The sequence below is a fragment of the Perna viridis genome, chromosome 8, assembly GCF_037379345.1.
Source record: "Perna viridis isolate PV_CMFRI_1.1 ecotype Kerala chromosome 8, ASM3737934v1, whole genome shotgun sequence".
Taxonomy (NCBI): Eukaryota; Metazoa; Mollusca; class Bivalvia; order Mytilida; family Mytilidae; genus Perna; species Perna viridis.
Window position 1 is genome coordinate 13092777 of NC_142452.1, and position 22165 is coordinate 13114941.

The 22165-nt window shown below is 31.5% G+C and overlaps 1 protein-coding gene across 3 annotated transcripts in view; it reads right to left on the reverse strand.

The window, feature by feature from the left end:
- Positions 1–914: 914 nt before the first annotated feature.
- The window catches only part of LOC148609399 (oxysterol-binding protein-related protein 8-like), a 38738-nt gene continuing 17487 nt past the window's right edge, over positions 915–22165 (reverse strand). For 2 of the 3 annotated variants that reach the window (XM_088542090.1, XM_088542088.1), the window contains 13 exons: positions 20691–20839; positions 19921–19992; positions 18375–18487; positions 17784–17865; positions 15905–16003; positions 15568–15664; positions 12775–12873; positions 12369–12466; positions 11932–12057; positions 9638–9738; positions 9136–9321; positions 7564–7823; positions 915–6997 (listed from right to left, as the gene is read on the reverse strand). In XM_088542090.1, the coding sequence (XP_088398216.1) occupies positions 6747–6997; positions 7564–7823; positions 9136–9321; positions 9638–9738; positions 11932–12057; positions 12369–12466; positions 12775–12873; positions 15568–15664; positions 15905–16003; positions 17784–17865; positions 18375–18487; positions 19921–19992; positions 20691–20839 (1733 nt within the window). In that variant the 3' untranslated portion in view covers positions 915–6746. The remainder of the gene's footprint in view (positions 6998–7563; positions 7824–9135; positions 9322–9637; positions 9739–11931; positions 12058–12368; positions 12467–12774; positions 12874–15567; positions 15665–15904; positions 16004–17783; positions 17866–18374; positions 18488–19920; positions 19993–20690; positions 20840–22165) is intronic. The other variant, XR_015914722.1, reaches the window with a different exon arrangement.

The following is a 22165-nucleotide window of genomic DNA, read 5'->3' on the forward strand; positions in this document are numbered from 1 at the left end:
AAGAACATGCTACATTACTACACATAGAACAAGAGGCTCCCAGGACACTGAATTGCTCACCTAGTCGAATTTTGTCTTTCAAGGGCAGTAAATTGAAGAAGAATGTCTATCATAGCTTTCAAGATATTCGCTGAAAACTGAAAAAAAACCTGTCATTTTTCCCTTTAGAATTTGGCTAACCCTAACAGTTTTGGAGATATATGTGAAAAATTACTGTCTGACCCCTATGTTCTATTTTTAGTAATGGCAGCCATGTTTTTTGACGGATCAATAATCCCCACTTCAGTCCTATGCAGGATACCCCAAGGAACATTTATCTCATGTTTGGTTTCAACTGTTCAAGTAGGGGTCAGAGGAGAAGAGTTTTGTATAATTGTTAACGACGACGGATGCCAAGTGATGGCAATAGTTCACATGGCCTTTGGCCAGGTGAGCTAAAAATGGTTAGACATGTCACCCAGGCAAAAACCTTGTCTAGACTAGATATCTAGATATATACCAGCAGCCACTTTGCTTACTATTAATTTTTTGGTCAAGAAGCAGTGATCCCTATTAACCTCATATAGGATTCACAACCTCCTGGGTACATTCAAAGTGAGCGTGTAAATGAAACATCCAGGCTACGGCACCAATAAACTTGAAAAATTACTTAAGTTTAAGATCATTCTTAACTATTTGTGCTGTCTTGAAAATCTTAAGAGATGACATGAATATTCCTAGACTTGTTTAACCTGTATTTAGTGACCACATGTATTCAACAATAACTTGTTTTAAAAAACTAAAATTAAAATATCCCTCAATGTAGTGGATTCTATGTAAAACAGATCACCTGTCTTAAGTGACCAAGATTTCGATCCCCTTAGATAGATTTGATTGTATTTTGTGGCATCCAGAGATATAAGAAACAAAACATGTCATAGTAATAATACTTTTATTGCACCATTGTATTATGATAACAATTAAACAAGTAAACCATAATATAGAACAGCAGCTTACCATATACAACAGTCTCATAGAAGGCATTCAGCCATTTGAAATTCTAAGAAAAAAAGGAGGGGAATTGTATTGAGACTTTGAACATAACATTCATGAATACAGTGAAACCAACTGATTTTTTATACAGAAGGATTATTGTGATCAGACGCTTGTTTGGTACATTATACCATATAAAACAATTAAGCCAGTGATTACTTGGAGCAAACATATGTTGAGCTTGATGCATGCTGGTCAAATTTAACTACAACTTGTATGATGAAGAAAAGAAATCACGTCCCTGCCTTCCCTAGAAATCAAATGCTTGAACCTTAAAATGTAGGAAAAATTATCAATTAAAGCTTTACCACTCTTCATAAAATAATGAAAAGATTTTGGTACTGTACATCAGATCAATGAAACATCACAAAAATGACAAAAAAAAAACCAAAACAAAATAAAATAGAAAAACTGTGAACAATGCTCACTTAATTGATACCCATACTCCCCCATTAATTAACAATCAACATTTGACCTAAACAATGATCAAAAGGTGCACAATGGGAATATGTAATAAAGACTCTTTCTTGAATGAAAACCAGATAACAATTATAACAATACCTCTATATGGCTTATAGTTGTAAGTATTTTTCAAATGCATAGATAATTACTGATGCAGCTAAATACTGAGGAATAACTTACTTCTTCAATAAGATGAATATTTTAACATTCTACTGTTTTTGAGCTTTTAAAATATTAAAAAAAGAAAATGTATAATTAACCTTCAGTACACTGACCATTTGCCAAAGCTTGGTAATATTCTTCTTTTTAATACTTTTGAAAGAATATAAAAAAACCTGTTATATGAATGTTATACCAACGCTCATATGTATACTGTACTGTATTATGCAGAGCTCTGTTAAAAGTTCAATGATTTAATGACAACAATGTGTTATGTGCAACAAACTTTATGTTTAGGATAACTCTATATGAACTAAAGCATTTAAATATATTGTAAACAAATTTAAGCAATAAGACTTGCTGTGAATTTCTTCAAAAAACATCACACTACAATTAATTGAGCAATCACAAATTCAAAACCTGGCCAAAAGTAGATCACTTACATAAACCATACAAGAAATTTCCTATTTTTGGTGCAATGAAAATAATTATGTTTCAATCAGCTGATATTTTTAATTAAATCCATAAACTTATTATGCTTATGATTATCTAATTCATACACAGTCCTTGCTTGACAAAGAATTATTTGGAATTTTATACTACATGTATTTTCAAAGGAGGAGCTTTTCATTTTCATATCAAATAAAAGCAACTTAAGTCCTATAAGATGTACACGTATTTCACTAAAATTTCTTTGCAGTCCTTAGTATTTGCCTTACTTACTATGAGGCAGATAGGAATTAATTAAATATTCAGAGCCGTAGCCAGGTTTTCTAAATGGGGGGTATGAACTGATCACTGATAAGCGATTTGTTTTGTTTTTTTTTGTTCAAGAGGGAGGTACAATCGCATCTGTGGTGCCCCCTGGCTACGGCCTTGATATACAGGGTTGCACACAAACTTTAACTAGTTTCAATGGAAATAAATATCTGGTATAATGTAATTATAAAAAGAAAGGAGCATTCTGTTGTTAACGGAAGCCTTTCACAGTATTAAAAGTGTATGATTAATAAAGATTATTACTTAGTACATAACAATGGCACAAAGATGTGTAATGACCAAATACATCTAAGTAATAATTTCACATAAGAATCTAAAAATGCTTTTCCTAGACCTTTCAAAAATATTGCAATATTTTCAAATAAAAATGTCCGTGAAAATTGGGTACAGCTAAATTTCATATAAATTGTAGTACATGATTGAAAATGGAGAGGAAAAATTTCCATCAAACTTTGTACACTATTTTACATCAGTCAATAAATATCTCATTATAAGGTCTACTTGGTATACTAACTGAAAATTGTCTATCAAATAAGTGATAAATGTTATCTGCCTGACTTTTAGACTAACTCATAATTAAACAACTATTCTATGAGTGAAAATAATATATGGTGTGAAGTGGCTTAGATTAAATGTAAATAAGAATAACAAATAAGTAAACAATAGTCATGTTTTAAAGGTGAAAAGTAACTACATACAAATAAAATATAAATAAAATGTAAAAAAATATTCTTGATATAAGTTTTATTTGTATTTTATTTGTATGCATTTTTTTTTTTACCTTTTAAACATAGCTATTTTTCACTTATTCGTTATTCCTATTTTATACCTCTACAACAACATATATAGTAAAAACAATGGTGGAGATAGCACTATACAGTTAACGATGCATCAATCCTGTCATTTAGGAATGACATTGTGGATGGGTCCTAAAGCACTGAAGTCATAAGTTTACATCACCTTAATAAGAACTAAAACTTCTAAACTAATAACTTTTAGGTCAACATAGCACTTACTATTTTAATTCTCACCGTTCAACAATTAAATATTGCACAACAAAAATTATATTTTTTTTTCAAATTGTGAACACAGAAAAGGAAGAGTTTTAGCAAGAAATTATATTGCTTGTCAAACCTATATCAAAACTGATATGATTCACCCACACAAATTTTGGGAGAAAACTAAATCTAAATACAATAATAAACTTCCACCATTGGTCCCATATACCTAAACATATTCTAATAGCTGAATATCTCCATACTTAGTTTTATCTTATTATAGTTGATAAAATAGACTTCACTTTTAAATCATGATTTTTTTTTTTTCATTTTGACTAATCTTTTAGACAAGAGATTTCAACAGTATAAAACCATATTTCATTATTTCTTATTTGTTTGTGCTTTTCATTGGGATTCGAAACAAGAACATTATTTCCCCTATTCGTTTGTGTTTTTCACGGGGTTTCTAAACAAGAACATTGTTTCCCCTAATTGTTTCCTGTGGTTAAATATACCAGCATAAATGACAAACAGAAATACTATTTATCATTTACTTATCTTTATAACATTCTGTGATTTGTTGAATTAAGGGTCACATGTTCCCACATATTTCTAAATTTGTTTTGTACTCCTGTTAAATCACTGAAAAATAAAAGTTAAAAGACCCTGAATTGACTTTACATATTGACCTATTACAAAGAAACCTATTTGGCTATTTAAATATTCCAATCATCAACTGGGGCATGAACTTTGCCATCCATTACAACATTACGCCAAAGAAATAATTCAAAAAGAATTCTGTCGTTTTCTTATTATTCATGTTGTTGTTTTTTACAGAAATTGTCACATTTTTAAATCCAGAAAGTGAGGCCTATTGATGTGCTGCAATTTATTAACCTGAGGAAAATATATTGACCTCAGACTTTGTCCTCAGCAATATAATTATCTCTGGTCATTAAATCTATGTATTGACCTAAACAATAGGCTATTATCCATAATAGTTATGGACTTTTTGTTTGTTCAACCATATTCTACAACCCTTGTTCCTAATTCCTCATCACTCCTTAAACATAACTAAATCTTTTAAATTTAATTTATTTTCAATGTTGGGGTAGTTATTTATTGACAATATTAAAGAAAAAAACCCAAAATGAAATGCTTATGGATCCAAATTTTCACCAATATATGAATTAATATCTACTGTTAGAGCATTTAATGGAAAACATGTATGTACATGTATGTACATGTAATTTTGATTAATTACATATACATATAACTTTGGTGTTATAGATGCAGCAACATTTCATGTAGCAATCTTTATAAAAATCATGAAGGTGATTCATGCATGTCAAAAACCGACCAAATTCACTTTCATTTCTTCTTCAGAATCAGTTACTGACCACATAAACATTCTTAATTTTTCATTTGTGTTTTATGCTTTTGAGATAAAAATTATATAGATAGTACAGGAAATTAGTGCTTTGTAGGTGTTATGGTTCTTGATTTAGTATGATTTGGTTGATTTTAGTGGGAGGTTTAAGTATGGTTTTCCAGAAAGTAAAGATTTATATGCAAAAAGGACTATTGTCACATTAAAATATAGAATACGTAGACCAAAAAGCAAAGTTTCTTTGGTGGGTTTTTATACACTATGAATCACCCTACCATAGGCATTATCTGAATTTTATATGAACTGGTCCTTAAACTGTCACCTTAAATTAAATTATGTTCTCTAATTTTTTTATTGTTCTTGATATTTCTTAGTTAAAGATAGTCTGTTCCATATTTACACTGATTTTTTGTTGTTTAAGCTATGACAATACATGTACTGCATTAAATACATTCTGGAAAAAAATATTACTTACTGAGAGTTGACCATGAGTGGTTGAATTAAAGTGTTGCTTCAGCTATATAACTTATAAAGCTGCAGACCTACGGACAACTGAATGGCCTGTGTGTTACAATAGCTACAGACACACAGACAACTGAATGGTCAATGTGATACAATAGCTAGAGATGTATGGACAGTCTGACTAAAGAGCTAGTCTTTATTGAACTAAATAGTAGGGACTAACTTTAGTCAGACTGACCCATGGACAACTCACAGTAAGAAAAATTCAATACCAAGGAAATTGATCATGAAGATTACTATAAGATTACTTTTATATTTTGATAGTAATTTTCACTCTTTGGCATAATTTTTATTCTATACAGAATTTCATTTATCTCTAATTATTAAAAACATCTTGGTGACTGACGAAAGGCAAAAAACTTAATACACAAAAAATCAACAGTACAGTAAGTTTTCTGAACACAAATTTTAAATAGTCTGAATAAATATCATTAATAAAGAGTTAATATCATATAGAGTTAGTATATATATATATATATATTTATTACTATTTAATAAAATATGTACAGTCTTCATAGTTTTAACAACTATATACACAAAAATATTGCACAAAATTATGAGAATATAAAAAGAAAAATTATAATTCCTGAATAATTTTGTAATAAACTACTGTCAAAGTACCTTGTATATTCTTCACATAATTAAGTATCAGTCTCTGTAAGAATCAGGCAGTGGATGAAACATGGTATGAAAGAACCCAACATAAAGACAATGTAGCCTGACTATTAGTACCATCACAATCAAAGAATTATAAGACAAGATTTTCTAAATCGTTTTCGTCAAATGAGTTATAATTTCATCGAAATGCTCAGCAAATAACCATTTCAGGGGATGAAACATTTTCCAATATGTCCAGTGAAGCTGAGATCAAATAATAGTAATTTTAAACAGAGAAGACACATTGTGTGAAATTATATTATCAGGTATGTGGGGTTTTAACATGAATGTTTCAAATAATTCCCATTTTGCTGAATTCTTACAAAGATTGTACTTAACAAATGTCCTAAATAACAGGTTACAATTGAAACTTCACCATCAATACTTCACACAGTGATAAATAGCTAACTATTGTGGGTAAGTAGGTACACTAAAGTCTATGGTCCCTCGTTACCAATGAAAAAGGGGAAAAAATGGAGGCTACGAAATAAAGGTTCTGAACTATTTTAAACTGGTAATAAATTACAGATCTAGACATTTCCAATGGGACCATTTCATGGCAACCAACATGTTTCCTTCGAAGTGGATAGCTATGTTTCAGGCTACTAGTGTTACACACTACATTCACTACTGAACATATACATCTAAAACATAAATAAGAACAGTATAAACCCATTGTATCGGTAAGGAAATAACAAAAAAAAAAAAGATGATTGCACTGTGTAGCCAAGTTTGAAATAAAATAATCATTTGAACAACCACTGTAAAAAGACCTGAAAAGTCAATACTACGACCAGAATTAACCAATGAGATCCAATATTAAATGAATTACTATTCTCTGACTCCTGTAACGCTAAATTTGAGATCTTTAGGTTGAGACTTCTCATGCCATCATTCATTTCCTTTTGTAAATCAATTAAGGGCTGCAGCTGTTTGGCAATTGTCTCTTCTGTTATTCTGTTTCTATTCGCAGATAATGATCGCTGAACTCTACGATCTAAAATATGTCAAATAGAAATGCAAATCAATCAGTTTAAATGACAATATGAATTACTGCAAGTTATTCATAAGCGATGACATTCTGCTGTAATACTGAAAAAAAAACCTGTTCTTCTCAATGCCATTATGAGGGTATACCATCTGTGATGTTGACAATAACAAGAAGACCAAAGACGATTTAATCATGATCACATTTCTGATTATAGGATTTGCGTTGATAATTTGTGATTATTTGTGCTTTTATATTCAAAACTGTCTTTTCTACAGGTACACTGTAATGCAATTTGTATGATTTTATGATATTTTCATTGTGAAAAAAATGGGTTCACACAGAATTTTAGCAAAATACTGTTTTCTGTTCACACTGCATTTAATTTTCTTAGTTACCCCCACCCTATTTTCTTGAAAATACTAGCTTAACTTCATACATATACTTAATTCATTAATGCTAATTTGAACTTCGACATAAATAAAAAGGAAATCTTACATTCATTATATACATTTTTATAAATATATTTTTTCATCATAAATGTCTGGTTTTTTTTTGTGTATGTTTTAAATTACTTTTATTAGAAGGCCTTTCTGATGAGTCACTGTCATGTCTTGCATCAACCTCTGGGCATGAACTTTCACTCTCTTCACCTACAACCTTTAACCTCCTGATCGAGGTGTTCCGAATGGATGAGTTGAGATTCTCTGGTTGTTTCTCTAAACTAGTTATACTACAGGTACGGACAACAGGTGTCCGGTGTCGAGTCCAAGTCTGTACTTTATAATCAGATTCATACTGCAGTAAATCATTACTTACATCCCAAGGTCTCATACTGGAAAATAAAATGTTAGAAGAGAATTCAAAAGAAATGTAAGAAAAATTCTACTAACTGCAAAAATATCATGAATACAGCAGTAGTCTTATTTTTGCATTAAGAGATGTAACATGAAAATAAAGCTGCTGGAAAAATTTTCTGTATACATAAAAAAAATATCTGCTATGCTATGACAGATTTATCACATTTCACTCTCTATAAGTATCTGTATTTGTCTCTGTATTTATTATTGCTCATTTCTGTGTTGTTTTCTTTATGTAATACCAACTGGCCTCATGTAACACATTTATGTATAAGTCTGATCGTATATAATAAAATTTGAAATCTGAATATTATTATTATGTAAGTTTGATGAATATTTACAATTTTAACACTGCGCAAAAGTAGAAAATTTGTTTAGAAATATTGAAAAAGATTGAGTGAAAATTCCATGGTTTTTTTTGTAAACAAGTTAACTAAAACAACTGGATGACTAGGACAGGTTTTTAATCATGAACTATTTTGTATGATAACAAACCATAACTTATCAATTTATCTATCTACATGTTCATTAGCAAATATTTATTTCTTACCCAAACAACCCTTCGTCATGCTGAGCCTGTTTTTTAATAATGTGCTAGCTAATTACCATATGCCATCCAGTCCAGATATAATTATCAAACTCTACAAGGTGGTATTCTATTTTCTCTTATTATATAGTTAATAGTGATCTGATAAATGTTCATTGTGTAAAAAATATTGATAATTCACACTGAGTAATAAATTCTGTTATTGCAATCTCTGACTTTCTCCTACCAAAACATCATAACACAAATATCAATAAACAGATCACAAACTAGAAAATTATGTTGAAACAAAGGATAAGTAATTGGTTATCATAAATAAATTATGACCACTCGTGCCAAGAACGCTTTAAACTTTAACTTGTGGGTGGAACACAATCTGTACACTTATTAAATCTAGGTGTTCTCACATACTCGTGATTGAACCTTGATTATTCACTTTTTCACATTATTCTCTGACCCCTAGTAAAGATACAACAACTACTAAATTTTATAGGCTTTAAGGTTAAACATCCCATATTTAAGGTGGGTCTGCCATAATTAATTTACATTGTGTTGAGACTTCAAAATTACTAAATTGACTAAAATTAAAGTTTATAAGGTGAATATATAAGTATGTGCAACCATGAGTTACAGACATTTGTGGACACCTTTAGGGAAGGTTATAATACATGTACAAGATATGAATGCATCATGGAACATTTAATCCACAACACATTTTCAACATGGAAGTCGATAGTCCTTACTCTATGAACTTGTAGACCCAGTCACTGGTTAAAACATCTCTTTCAAACAATGAAGGTAACCATTCAACCAGTTTGGCTTTACGTTCTTTGGCTTCAGATCTTTGTCTCTCTTCCAAGATAAATTTCTCTTCAGTAGCGGATTTCATATCAGCATTTATAACAGCATCACTCACATTCTTCCACAACCTTAAATAACCACACATACAATAGATAGGGATTCATTGATAAATATCAACTTTGTACAGCTTATGGGATTAAAATTTATGGATATTCACCTTAATTGTCCAGAAAAAAAATGTACTGATTGTCTGAATATCTATTTAAACAACACCATATAATAATAAATTAAGTCAAACTTTAAACTAAACCCATTCTAAGTGTTCAATTTTTGTAACAGACAAGACCAGTCAGATCTTCCTTGAAGTGCAAGTGGAGCAAACATGTCTGATAAAAACATCCTTCTTCATAAAATTGTTAATTTTGAATCATTAATTTGACAAACCTTTCAGATTCCATATCCCCCTGGATTTCTATTGGTACTGTGTACCGTTTCAACCTAGCTGCCTTTATTTCTGGGGTTGGTGACCAAAATAAGGAAGTTTCCTAAATAATAAGAGAAATAAAACATATCTTTATTCGCCATTATAAAGCTTCCTAGATACTGAAGTATATTTCTTATAATTGTCATATGTAACACACCAGAACTTTGACAAGCCAGTTTTCTCCAGATAGGACAGAATTTATCAAGTAAATTGAACAAAATATTGTAAGGCACACCATAAACAATTGCATTAAATTTCATTTTCCTACCAAGAATGTTAAATCCTGTAAATATATAATTTTTTCACAATATTTTGGTGGACAGAATTACAAAATAACAGGGAAAACGATATTTAACACACTATAAAAAAATCAATTTTTGTAACCACAAAAAAATGATACCCCTGAATATGTGCACTTGACAGAATCTGTGATAACATGAATATGTTTACAGTACCGAAAATCTATAGCTAAACACTTTGCTGACAGTCTATACAAGTATTGTATGAGGTTTGTTGGCAGGCAATACAAGTATCGTATGAGGTTTATATACAAGCTACACAAGTATTGTATGAGGTTTGTTGACAAGCAATACAAGTACTGTACAGTTTGTTGCAGGCTATGCAAGAATTGTATGAGGTTGGCCGACTGGCTGGAAAAGTATAGTACAAGGTTTGTTGACAGGCTATACAAGTATTGTATGTGGTTTGTTGCAGGCTATACAAGTACTTTATTAACTGATGACTTAAAATACAATGTAAATTGCCCCTTTAATACAACAGGAGGTTTTAGCAACCATAATTTATACAGGGCAATTGCCCTGTATTAATTCTGGCCCTGTATAAAAGTTAAACTTGTCCGCCATTTTGTTTGAAATTTAAACATTTTCTGTGCTGGTGGGAAAAGACCAAATGATGACAATATATAAACAGCAAACTGAAAAGTTGTTGAACTCAATTTAATTTGTTACTCTTAGCAAATTCACAGGAGTTCTTGTTCTCAAGTTCTTCAAATGAAGAAATTTAAATACATGTATTTTAACAATGAACGTTAATTGTAATATGTTAATTGTTATTGTTCAGATTTATTTGTTCGAAAAAAATCTGATTTACCATGTAGATTTGTCCTTTGTTTTTTTTTCAGTCAATTCCTTGACAATTTAAAAAAAAAAATATGTCTTTTTTTCATACATTTAATTGATCTACATGTATGTTTCATAAAGGGATCACTTTATGGCTAAGTTCTAAACACATTAAAACACACAAAAAATCAAAACTGTATAATGATCTACACATTAATAAAATTTGTGGGAAAAGCTAAAGAATGCATTAAAAACCTAATTTGAGAAGGTATCAGCAAACTTGGTATATTAATATAGATCTATATAGAAAAGAACAGTTGGGGTGAATAAATGCATCAAGAGATCTGGAGTGTTACAGTCTTCACTAGGAAATATGTCATACTGAGCTGTATTTAAAGGTTTGTACAGATAACTCCTGTTATTTTAAGTCATCAGGCCAATACAAGTGATCTCAACCCAATACAACTGTACTTGGACATAATATAGGATTAATATGAAAATAACAATTTAATAACCCTATAGTACGAGGTTTGTTGACAGGCCATACAAGTATTATACGAGGTTTGTTGGCAGGCCTTACAAGTATTGTACGAGGTTTGTTGACAGGCTGGACAAGTATTGTAGGAGAGGAGGATTGTTGACAGGTTATTCAAGTATTGGGTGATAAGAGGTTTGTTGACAGGCTGGACAAGTATTGTACAAGGTTTGTTGACAGGCTATACAAGTATTGTACGAGGTTTGTTGACAGGCTGGACAAGTATTGTACAAGGTTTGTTGACAGGCTATACAGGTATTGTATGAGGTTTGCTGACAGGCAATACAAGTATCGTATGAGGTTTGTATACAAGCTACACAAGTATTGTATGAGGTTTCCTGACAGGCTATACAAGTATTGTACAAGGTTTGTTGACAGGCTGGACAAGTATTGTACAAGGTTTGTTGACAGGCTATACAAGTATTGTATGAGGTTTCCTGACAGGCTATACAAGTATTGTATGAGGTTTGTTGACAGGCTATACAAGTATTGTATGAGGTTTGTTGACAGGTGATACAAGTATTGTTGACAGGCTGGACAAGTATTGTATGATAAATGGAGGAATAATAACTTTCACTGTATTCATATACAAAAGTCTCAAATAGCATGTAACATACGCTGATTTAGAAAAAAACATTACCCCTGTGATTTTATCTTTGTAGTAAATTTCTTGGTCCCAGTGTCCCTCCAATGTAGCAATGGTATCTGAACCACATTTCATTTTACCAACAATTCTATTGGATGCTTCACCTATACCTAAAAATGGCTGTAAAAATAAAGTCATATTGTGGGGTAATTTTGGAAATAGCAGTGATAATAGTTAATTTTTAAACTAAAATTATAATATTTTTTTAAAAAGATATGTATATCATAGGGGGAGACAACCCACAAATACCAAAATAATGTAAGCTTATTTTTGAAATGAATCAAAAATTTACAATAAAATCTAAATACAAACAAAAATATTTCCCAATTCTTACTGAAGACCAGATAATGCCTTCAACTATCTTTATTTGAATTTAACTGCTGACATTAATTTTTCCAGGACATTTTCCTTGTATCTTTGTTAAGAATTACCTTCAGTTTGAATTCCATCTCACACCTATAACCAGTTTTAGGACAAGCAATAGATACTTTACCACCCATCTCCATTGTCAATGTTCCTATCAAAATACCTGAAAACAGAAACTCCATGATCAATGTTCCTTTCAAAACACAGAAATCACAAATATTGTATATCAATATTATGAATGATACTAGAACAGTGTGGAAACTAAGTTTTTGTTAAGTATTTAGTTACATTTTTTTTGGGTGGAATTTTTACCTTTAAATCTCATAGTTACAGGATAATAATGCAAGATTGGGGGTACAGTGTACACGGATGCATGAGATATATGAAAGAAAATATTAGGAGATGGAAAGGTAAATGTACAAAATAAAAAATCCTACTTTTCAGGACAGAAATATAAAAAGATTTATCTACCTTTACAATGAGCATAAGGCATAGTGATGAAGTAGTCCTCCCCACGTTTCAGAAATGTCAGTTTTGCAGTTCCATCTAGTACTGCTGATAATGAATTTCCTGCAAAATAATTACAATACAAAAGTTAATCTACTACAAGCCTTGTTATCAAAATATCATTGTCCATGGCTAACACCTGTAATGCATTGGAGATTTTTTTCAAGTCTACAGTTAAATCCTTTTGTAGCTGAATGGAAGAAGAATTTTTAAAATATAATTCAAAACACATCTAGACTGATCTAGTTAAAGGGTTACTTTTCATTATGTGGTTTAATTCAATTTCACAACAGCTTAAGATGACTTAAACTTGGCTAGGATACTGAGTAAAACATACCATAGATCTTAGACTTGGCTAGGATACTGCCACTAATACTGAATAAAACATACCATAAATCTTAGACTTGGCTAGGATACTGAGTAAAACATACCACAGAACTTAGATTTGGCTAGGATACTGCCACTAATACTGAGTAAAACATACCATGGAACTTAGATTTGGCTAGGATACTGCCACTAATACTGAGTAAAACATACCATAGAACTTAGACTTGGCTAGGATACTGCCACTAATACTGAGTAAAACATACCATAGAACTTAGATTTGGCTAGGATACTGAGTAAAACATACCATAGAACTTAGATTTGGCTAGGATACTGAGTAAAACATACCATAGAACTTAGACTTGGCTAGGATACTGAGTAAAACATACCATAGAACTTAGACTTGGCTAGGATACTGAGTAAAACATACCATAGAACTTAGATTTGGCTAGGATACTGAGTAAAACATACCATAGAACTTAGATTTGGCTAGGATACTGCCACTAATACTGAGTAAAACATACCATAGAACTTAGATTTGGCTAGGATACTGAGTAAAACATACCACAGAACTTAGATTTGGCTAGGATACTGCCACTAATACTGAATAAAACATACCATAGATCTTAGACTTGGCTAGGATACTGAGTAAAACATATCACAGAACTTAGATTTGGCTAGGATACTGCCACTAATACTGAGTAAAACATACCATAGAACTTAGACTTGGCTAGGATACTGCCACTAATACTGAGTAAAACATACCATAGAACTTAGATTTGGCTAGGATACTGAGTAAAACATACCATAGAACTTAGACTTGGCTAGGATACTGAGTAAAACATAAGATAGAACTTAGATTTGGCTAGGATACTGAGTAAAACATACCACAGAACTTAGATTTGGCTAGGATACTGCCACTAATACTGAGTAAAACATACCATAGAACTTAGACTTGGCTAGGATACTGCCACTAATACTGAGTAAAACATACCATAGAACTTAGACTTGGCTAGGATACTGAGTAAAACATACCATAGAACTTAGATTTGGCTAGGATACTGAGTAAAACATACCACAGAACTTAGATTTGGCTAGGATACTGCCACTAATACTGAATAAAACATACCATAGATCTTAGACTTGGCTAGGATACTGAGTAAAACATACCACAGAACTTAGATTTGGCTAGGATACTGCCACTAATACTGAGTAAAACATACCATGGAACTTAGATTTGGCTAGGATACTGCCACTAATACTGAGTAAAACATACCATAGAACTTAGACTTGGCTAGGATACTGCCACTAATACTGAGTAAAACATACCATAGAACTTAGATTTGGCTAGGATACTGAGTAAAACATACCATAGAACTTAGATTTGGCTAGGATACTGAGTAAAACATACCATAGAACTTAGACTTGGCTAGGATACTGAGTAAAACATACCATAGAACTTAGACTTGGCTAGGATACTGAGTAAAACATACCATAGAACTTAGATTTGGCTAGGATACTGAGTAAAACATACCATAGAACTTAGATTTGGCTAGGATACTGCCACTAATACTGAGTAAAACATACCATAGAACTTAGACTTGGCTAGGATACTGAGTAAAACATACCATAGAACTTAGATTTGGCTAGGATACTGAGTAAAACATACCACAGAACTTAGATTTGGCTAGGATACTGCCACTAATACTGAATAAAACATACCATAGATCTTAGACTTGGCTAGGATACTGAGTAAAACATATCACAGAACTTAGATTTGGCTAGGATACTGCCACTAATACTGAGTAAAACATACCATAGAACTTAGACTTGGCTAGGATACTGCCACTAATACTGAGTAAAACATACCATAGAACTTAGATTTGGCTAGGATACTGAGTAAAACATACCATAGAACTTAGACTTGGCTAGGATACTGAGTAAAACATAAGATAGAACTTAGATTTGGCTAGGATACTGAGTAAAACATACCACAGAACTTAGATTTGGCTAGGATACTGCCACTAATACTGAGTAAAACATACCATAGAACTTAGACTTGGCTAGGATACTGCCACTAATACTGAGTAAAACATACCATAGAACTTAGACTTGGCTAGGATACTGACTAAAACATACCATAGAACTTAGATTTGGCTAGGATACTGAGTAAAACATACCACAGAACTTAGATTTGGCTAGGATACTGCCACTAATACTGAATAAAACATACCATAGATCTTAGACTTGGCTAGGATACTGCCACTAATACTGAGTAAAACATACCATAGAACTTAGATTTGGCTAGGATACTGAGTAAAACATACCACAGAACTTAGATTTGGCTAGGATACTGCCACTAATACTGAATAAAACATACCATAGATCTTAGACTTGGCTAGGATACTGCCACTAACACTGAGTAAAACATACCATAGAACTTAGATTTGGCTAGGATACTGCCACTAATACTGAAGCCATCCTGTCTGTTGGTGATATGGAATGCTGATACTGGTGGGTGGTGGGATATCTATCCAATAAACAGTTAATATGATTCAAGGAAACAGAAAGAATTCTATCATTGATCATCAGAATTTACTTAAGAAATTTTTCAAAGTAATCAATTTGTGTATGAACATACTGTTGTTTAGATATTTGAGCAAAAATGTTGTGGTTAATGTACTAGCATATTATTTTGTGTACTAAGCATATGATGTTTGACTAAATTACAAATTTCAGGTGACATAAGGAAACAATAAAAAAATAATACCTGCTCAGCAATGTAAAATGTTCGGCTGTTGGTCTTTGGATGATGCCAGTAACATCTGAATATTTCCCCTATTATAGGGTTGTATGGCTTTTTCAAACCCTAAAAATTATCAAACATACAACATCAGATGATCCTCAAAATAATGTATCTTATTTTGGTTTGTATAATACGCATTGATGTACTGTACACAGTGTAATTTTGAAGGTCAAAAATATGAAAAAAAGTTTTTTTAGACATAGGTTACAGTAGAATTTTGTAAGACAAAAGATCAATATTTTGCATTTGTTCTGTCTATTTATTTAACTTGATCCAGTAACTTATATTCACACTAAAATATCATGTAAAGATCAGGAGCTAGAATAAATTGGATAGCATGATAAAATTGACACAAGTGGTATGAAATGGCTTATAAAACAAACTCAAAAGTCACGAAAATCTGACATTTCTGGTTTTGGTTGTAAATCAATAGGGTATATGTAAGTCTCATCATGTGACTCCATTGTTTCACAAAAATAGGTCCTAATACACCTTTCAAATGCCAGGAAACTTTGTCATTTACAGAGCTTTGAGTTATGAATTAGAAGTTAAACAATTTTTTCTGCATAAAAATACTGATAAAAATGACAAAAAAATAGATTTCTACATGATAACAGTGTTAAGAAAAGTAATAAATAGATGATTTTGCATTGTTATGTAGCGTCATGAGATCATGGGAGTAAACAATAAAGTGCAGATTGATCTTCAAATTTCAATACATTCTACATTGAAAATTCCAATTACGGAAATTAAACTAGAACGACACTTACAAACCCTACATCGTAATTGTTCCATTTTAAAACATACTTTTAAGGAAGAAAACTGTCAGAAACAATCAACATAAGTTTCAAAATAATCATTTTCAGCTGCAAAAATATTCAATAAGGAGGGTTTGGCAAAAAAGGACTTGCTTACTTTTTGCTTTCATTTCAACCTTTAATCATGTTTTATAAGCAAAAAAATATTGTTAACCTATGTCTGAGACATGTTGTTCAGACATTGAAACATATTTAAAAAAAATTCATTTAAAATTCAACACTTAATGATTATTTGATGACAAAATAAACTTTCTTTCAGTAAGATTTCACTTCTAGTCTGTTTGTTTACTTCACACAATCTCATTTTTCTTCAGAAAATCTTTTATTTCCAGGCCAAATCTTATATATTGATGCATTATACACACCCCCATGCTCTGGATTTGGTTTCTGTGCAAAAAAAAAAAAAATGTGCATTTTACACATCAAAATTTGGTAACCTTTTTTTCCTATATTTTTTTAAAAAACCTTATTCATAGTACAATATTTGAGTGAAAAGTTTTTAATTCAATGGTTCTGCTAAGGTTAGTTAAGTCTGAACATTCTCTTTTTCATTTTATAAAATCAAATTCCATTCTTACATTAAGAAAACACAATTAAAATAAACAGAAAACATGAAGTTCACGTGCTTTGCTAGTTGGGGACTGTTTATGGCAACTTTAATTACTATTTTTTTTCAAGATAAGGCAAAAATAAAACAAAAACAAAAAAGACAGCATACAATACTACATGTGAGACTATGCTTAAGTATATTCATCAAAAAAGAAATCTAAAGGTTAAAAATCCTTAAGCTGGTGGTGCTACCAGTATTTAGTACAGGCTTACATCTCATTCTTATTTGCAGAAATATGGAATTATGTGTACACGGTGTACTTAAGATAAGAAAAACAGAGTGCATAGTTTATAGTTTTGACTTTAACTTTCGGATTTCCATTTTAATGTAATGATCATGTCACCGTAACAAACATTGACCTTTGTAATAGTTATGTAATATTCCTGCAATATTCACAAAAATAATGCTAATATACCTTAGGTTTCTTGTAGAATCCAGATAAATACCACTTAGCAACCAACTTGATTCTAGTGAAAGGATCCTCTTTTGTAACAGCTCTAAAAAATATATATTCAAAAAGTCTTTGCAAAGGTTTTGTAGATTTTTTAGATCTGCAAAATAGAACTTTGATAAGCAATGCTTTTTGAAATATTACAACAGAGAACTTGTGAGTTTTTTTTTTGGTGTCCTGTAAAAATTACTAATAGTATGATTCTAGTCTTTACTTATGAGAGACGGCACTATTCTTACTCAAGTGAGATTTAACATCATTATTAATACACCACTGTGACGTTATATAGCTGATGTCCAAATACTGTAACGTTATATAGCTGATGTCCAATAGGAACAAGCCAGACTTTCTGTAACATGCTGTGGGTCTGGGTTAAACAAAAACTCCTAACTGCTCCATCCAAATAAACGGTGTATTTTAGTCTCATTAATTAATAATAATTTTCAAGTATATGGTTGGATTAGCAATGCTGATTCATACAATAGTAGGAGATAGTTTCTACTGTACTTATAGCAATTTATTTCATTGTTTTGTCATTCCTGAATGTAAACTTACTCAGACAGAATATCTGCATGATAATAATAATCTGTCAGTTTGTCAAGGAATGATCTTGGCTCCAGGATAAAAGTTGGTAACACAACTTTTGACAAGTCCATACCTGGGCGTACCTGAAAAATTCCAATGCTATTAACATTGATGAAGTTGAGAATAATGTAAAGTGTATACCTCTTTATAGTGGTTTGCTCAAATTTTAAATTATAGAAAGATATCATCATATCTAACAGTTAACACCTGTACCTGATTACAGGTAGCATCATACCAAACAACCCTATTGATTACAGGTAGGGTCATACCTAACACACCTATTGATTACAGGTAGGGTCATACCTAACACACTTATTGATTACAGGTAGGGTCATACCTAATACACCTATTGATTACAGGTAGGGTCATACCTAACACACCTATTGATTACAGGTAGGGTCATACCTAATACACCTACTGATTACAGATAGGGTCATTCCTAATGCCCCTATTTTATCACAAGTAAGGTTATACTTAACACCCCTATTTGATTATATGTAGGATCATATCACACATCCTTATTTGATAACAGGTATCATAAAGCCTAACAGGAAGCACCCCTATTAATTACAAGTAGGATCATACTTAACACCCTCTTGGATTACATAGGATCATAACAAACTCACCTCTTTGATTACAGGTAGCATGAAACCTAAAAAAACACCCCTACTAAATTACAGGCAGGATCATACCTAACACACCTACGTGGTTACAGGCAGAGTCATACCTAATACCCCTATTTCATTACAGGTAGGATCATACCTGACATCCCTAATGATTACAATTAGGGTCATACCTTACACCTCTGTTTTATCTAATTGACTGACTGGTAATATCATAACTAACAAGAAGCACCCACACATCAACTATCATTGTGTAAGGTTTTCACACTCTACACATTGGAGTACTCCCAAATAGTTAAGAGTGGGGAAATGCTCTCTGACCCATGAGGGGTTTGGGAGTAGACCAGAGTGTCAACAGAGCAGCCCATCCGCTAGTAGGACATACTCTGAGTTCTTTGGTCAGGTATCCTGAAGGCTAGGCTCCACTACCTCCAACTACTAACAGACATCCACTAACACAATCCCTGTAAAGGGTGGTTCTGCAAGATCTGTAAGGATACACAGGCAAAATTATTTCACATGATTTTCACCTGAACTGAGCAAATAAACTAAGTGACAGAGTTCACATGGAATTTGGGTGAATGGAGCCTCCACGTGATGTGTTAGTGAATTTCACATGAAAATCATGTTAATTTCATGTGCAGCTTGATTAACATGAATTTCATGTGAAAAATATTTGCCTGTGTAGTCACGACTGTAAAAACCACAAATCACCACCCACAGGTGAATAAAACCAAATTAGAACAATATATATCGAGAGATATCTAATGCTCTTTGGTCTTATGAATGGCACATAAGAATGTTGAATAGACTGCCTTAGAAATATCTTTTCTTCCCATCAACTGCTATCACCATGGCAACTACTATTCTACAATTTGTATAAAAACTTTTACCTGTTTTACCAAAGTCCAGATGAGACTTTTGTTCTCCTCATCTACCTCCTCTGTTTGACAGGCATCTCCTTGCTGAAATTTAAACAAACACAGAAGTAGTTAATTGAATACAAAATTAACTATAGATTTTATACTTCAATTACCCCCAGTAATCAGTTACTTGGTTTGAGACAACCACTTGCTTCTTAGTTCCTGAATTTGGTAAATAACTCATGATCCTCTTGATGGAGAATTAAGATTAGCAGATATTCCAAGCCACAGCATGGGTGTAGTTTTTAGAAAATTCAATAAAAAAATTGTAAATGTCCAAATGATTCAATCAGAAAATTTTTTAATGACATTTTTTTTTTTAAAATAGACAGGAAATATTAGTACCTATTCAATACAATATGTATATCCCATTTAATTTAAGGTGTGATAAAAGTTCTGTCATTAAACTTTATGATTAGAAATCATGCAATTACTGCTGTCCTAAACATGTCTACACATGTACATGGACTATCCCACAGTTAACACGAAAGGATCTTATTCTAATGTCAATCAAGAAAGTAGTCAATTGACAAGATAAATACAAAATAATGGCCGTTTTGAAGTCAAGATGCTCAAAACTGACATTATTCTGTTTGACGTCAAATCTACTGTGATAAAACATTGTCACTGGATATTACATTATTTTTTTAGAATCATGACAACAGCCTTATGTAGATAATATCAGGCAGTAAGAACAATTAAGAAATGATTAAATGTTGCCAATAGTAACCTATACTTACCAGTCCAAGTTCTTCGACAAAATTTTCAGAGTATGGTGTTTCTAATGGTTTTTGTAGAGTACCCTCTGATTTCTCATCATCTTCTTCGGTATCTGATTCTGAATCTGTCTTAATCTCTTCCCTATCTGTCTTAATGTCTTCATCCAAACCTGAAATATATAACATATTTTACTGGAATGTTTGCTGTCAAGGTCAAGATATCTAAAGAGTACAACACAGATAGAAATCTAAAAATATAAAATAAACATAGAAAAAACTATACACTATATAAACATTTAATTTGTTGGGTTTAACGTTCATGTATTTTTTTTTTGGGGGGGGGGATTCTTTTTCTCTTATCAAAATCTGTTAGGATTATTTTTGGGGGTTTTAATATTGAGAGACACTCATTCATACTAAAGCTATATTTTCAATGTGGTTTTAATTTATTGATTATTGTATAAACAGAAATTTTTAAAGCAATTTAGTTTTTGTGAAAATCTGTAGCTAACAAGGAACCACAAAAATAAAAATTTCAAAATATAATTTCAAATTATGTTTACATTAAGTCTCTCAAGTTTAGTGCAAAATTTAGTTCAAGGGAGAAAAAAAAATACAAATTTTGAACACAAAACCACAAAAACACTTAGCTCCTAAAAAGATACGTTATACAGTATTTTTATGCAGGAAATAAACAAATTTAATCCCCAACGAAAAAATTCCTGCCTCTACAGTAACAATGTAACATTAATGTTCTGCTTGCCATATAATAAGAGAACTTTTTATCATGTTTGATGATGTATTAAGGAGTGACTCAGACAAGAATCATTAATATGAACTTAAACCCAAGGTGTGACTGACAGATAAACAGACACAAAAAATGTATTGTGTACATTCTAAAAGAACTCTTTCAGTGCACTGTTCATCTTGATGTAAAAAAATGAATAAATGTAACAACTAGCACCAGTATTGTACATAAATGATGAGGTAACTTTAACTGCAGTCAGTTTTATTATTTATTTTTGGTTATTATTATTTGCATTTTATAAAATTGTTTAGCATAAAAAATGGACATGATATTTAATCCTTTCACCCACGACTTTGTACAACTGGTCATATTTCTTGTCAATTTGTTAATACATTTGTTGTAAATTAGAGATACAATGGGTACAGATAAAGTACTAGTGAATCCCAGTGACTATGATAGTAAAATACCTTTCATTTTAATGCAAGGTTAAGCATATTTAGTAACTTGAAATTCTTAAAGTAGTATCAGTTTTAGTATACAGTTTACTGGTGCATTTCTGATGTTAAAGCATAAAAAACAAACTTAAATAACACTGAATATGGGAAGTTATCTGTTAAATTGATGATGAAGTTATTTGAAAATAGGAATTTTTAAATCATTGAATTCCAGACATACAATAATCAAAGAAAAATAAATGTTACAGATTATGTAAATACATATATACAGTATATCTTTACAAAAATAGAAA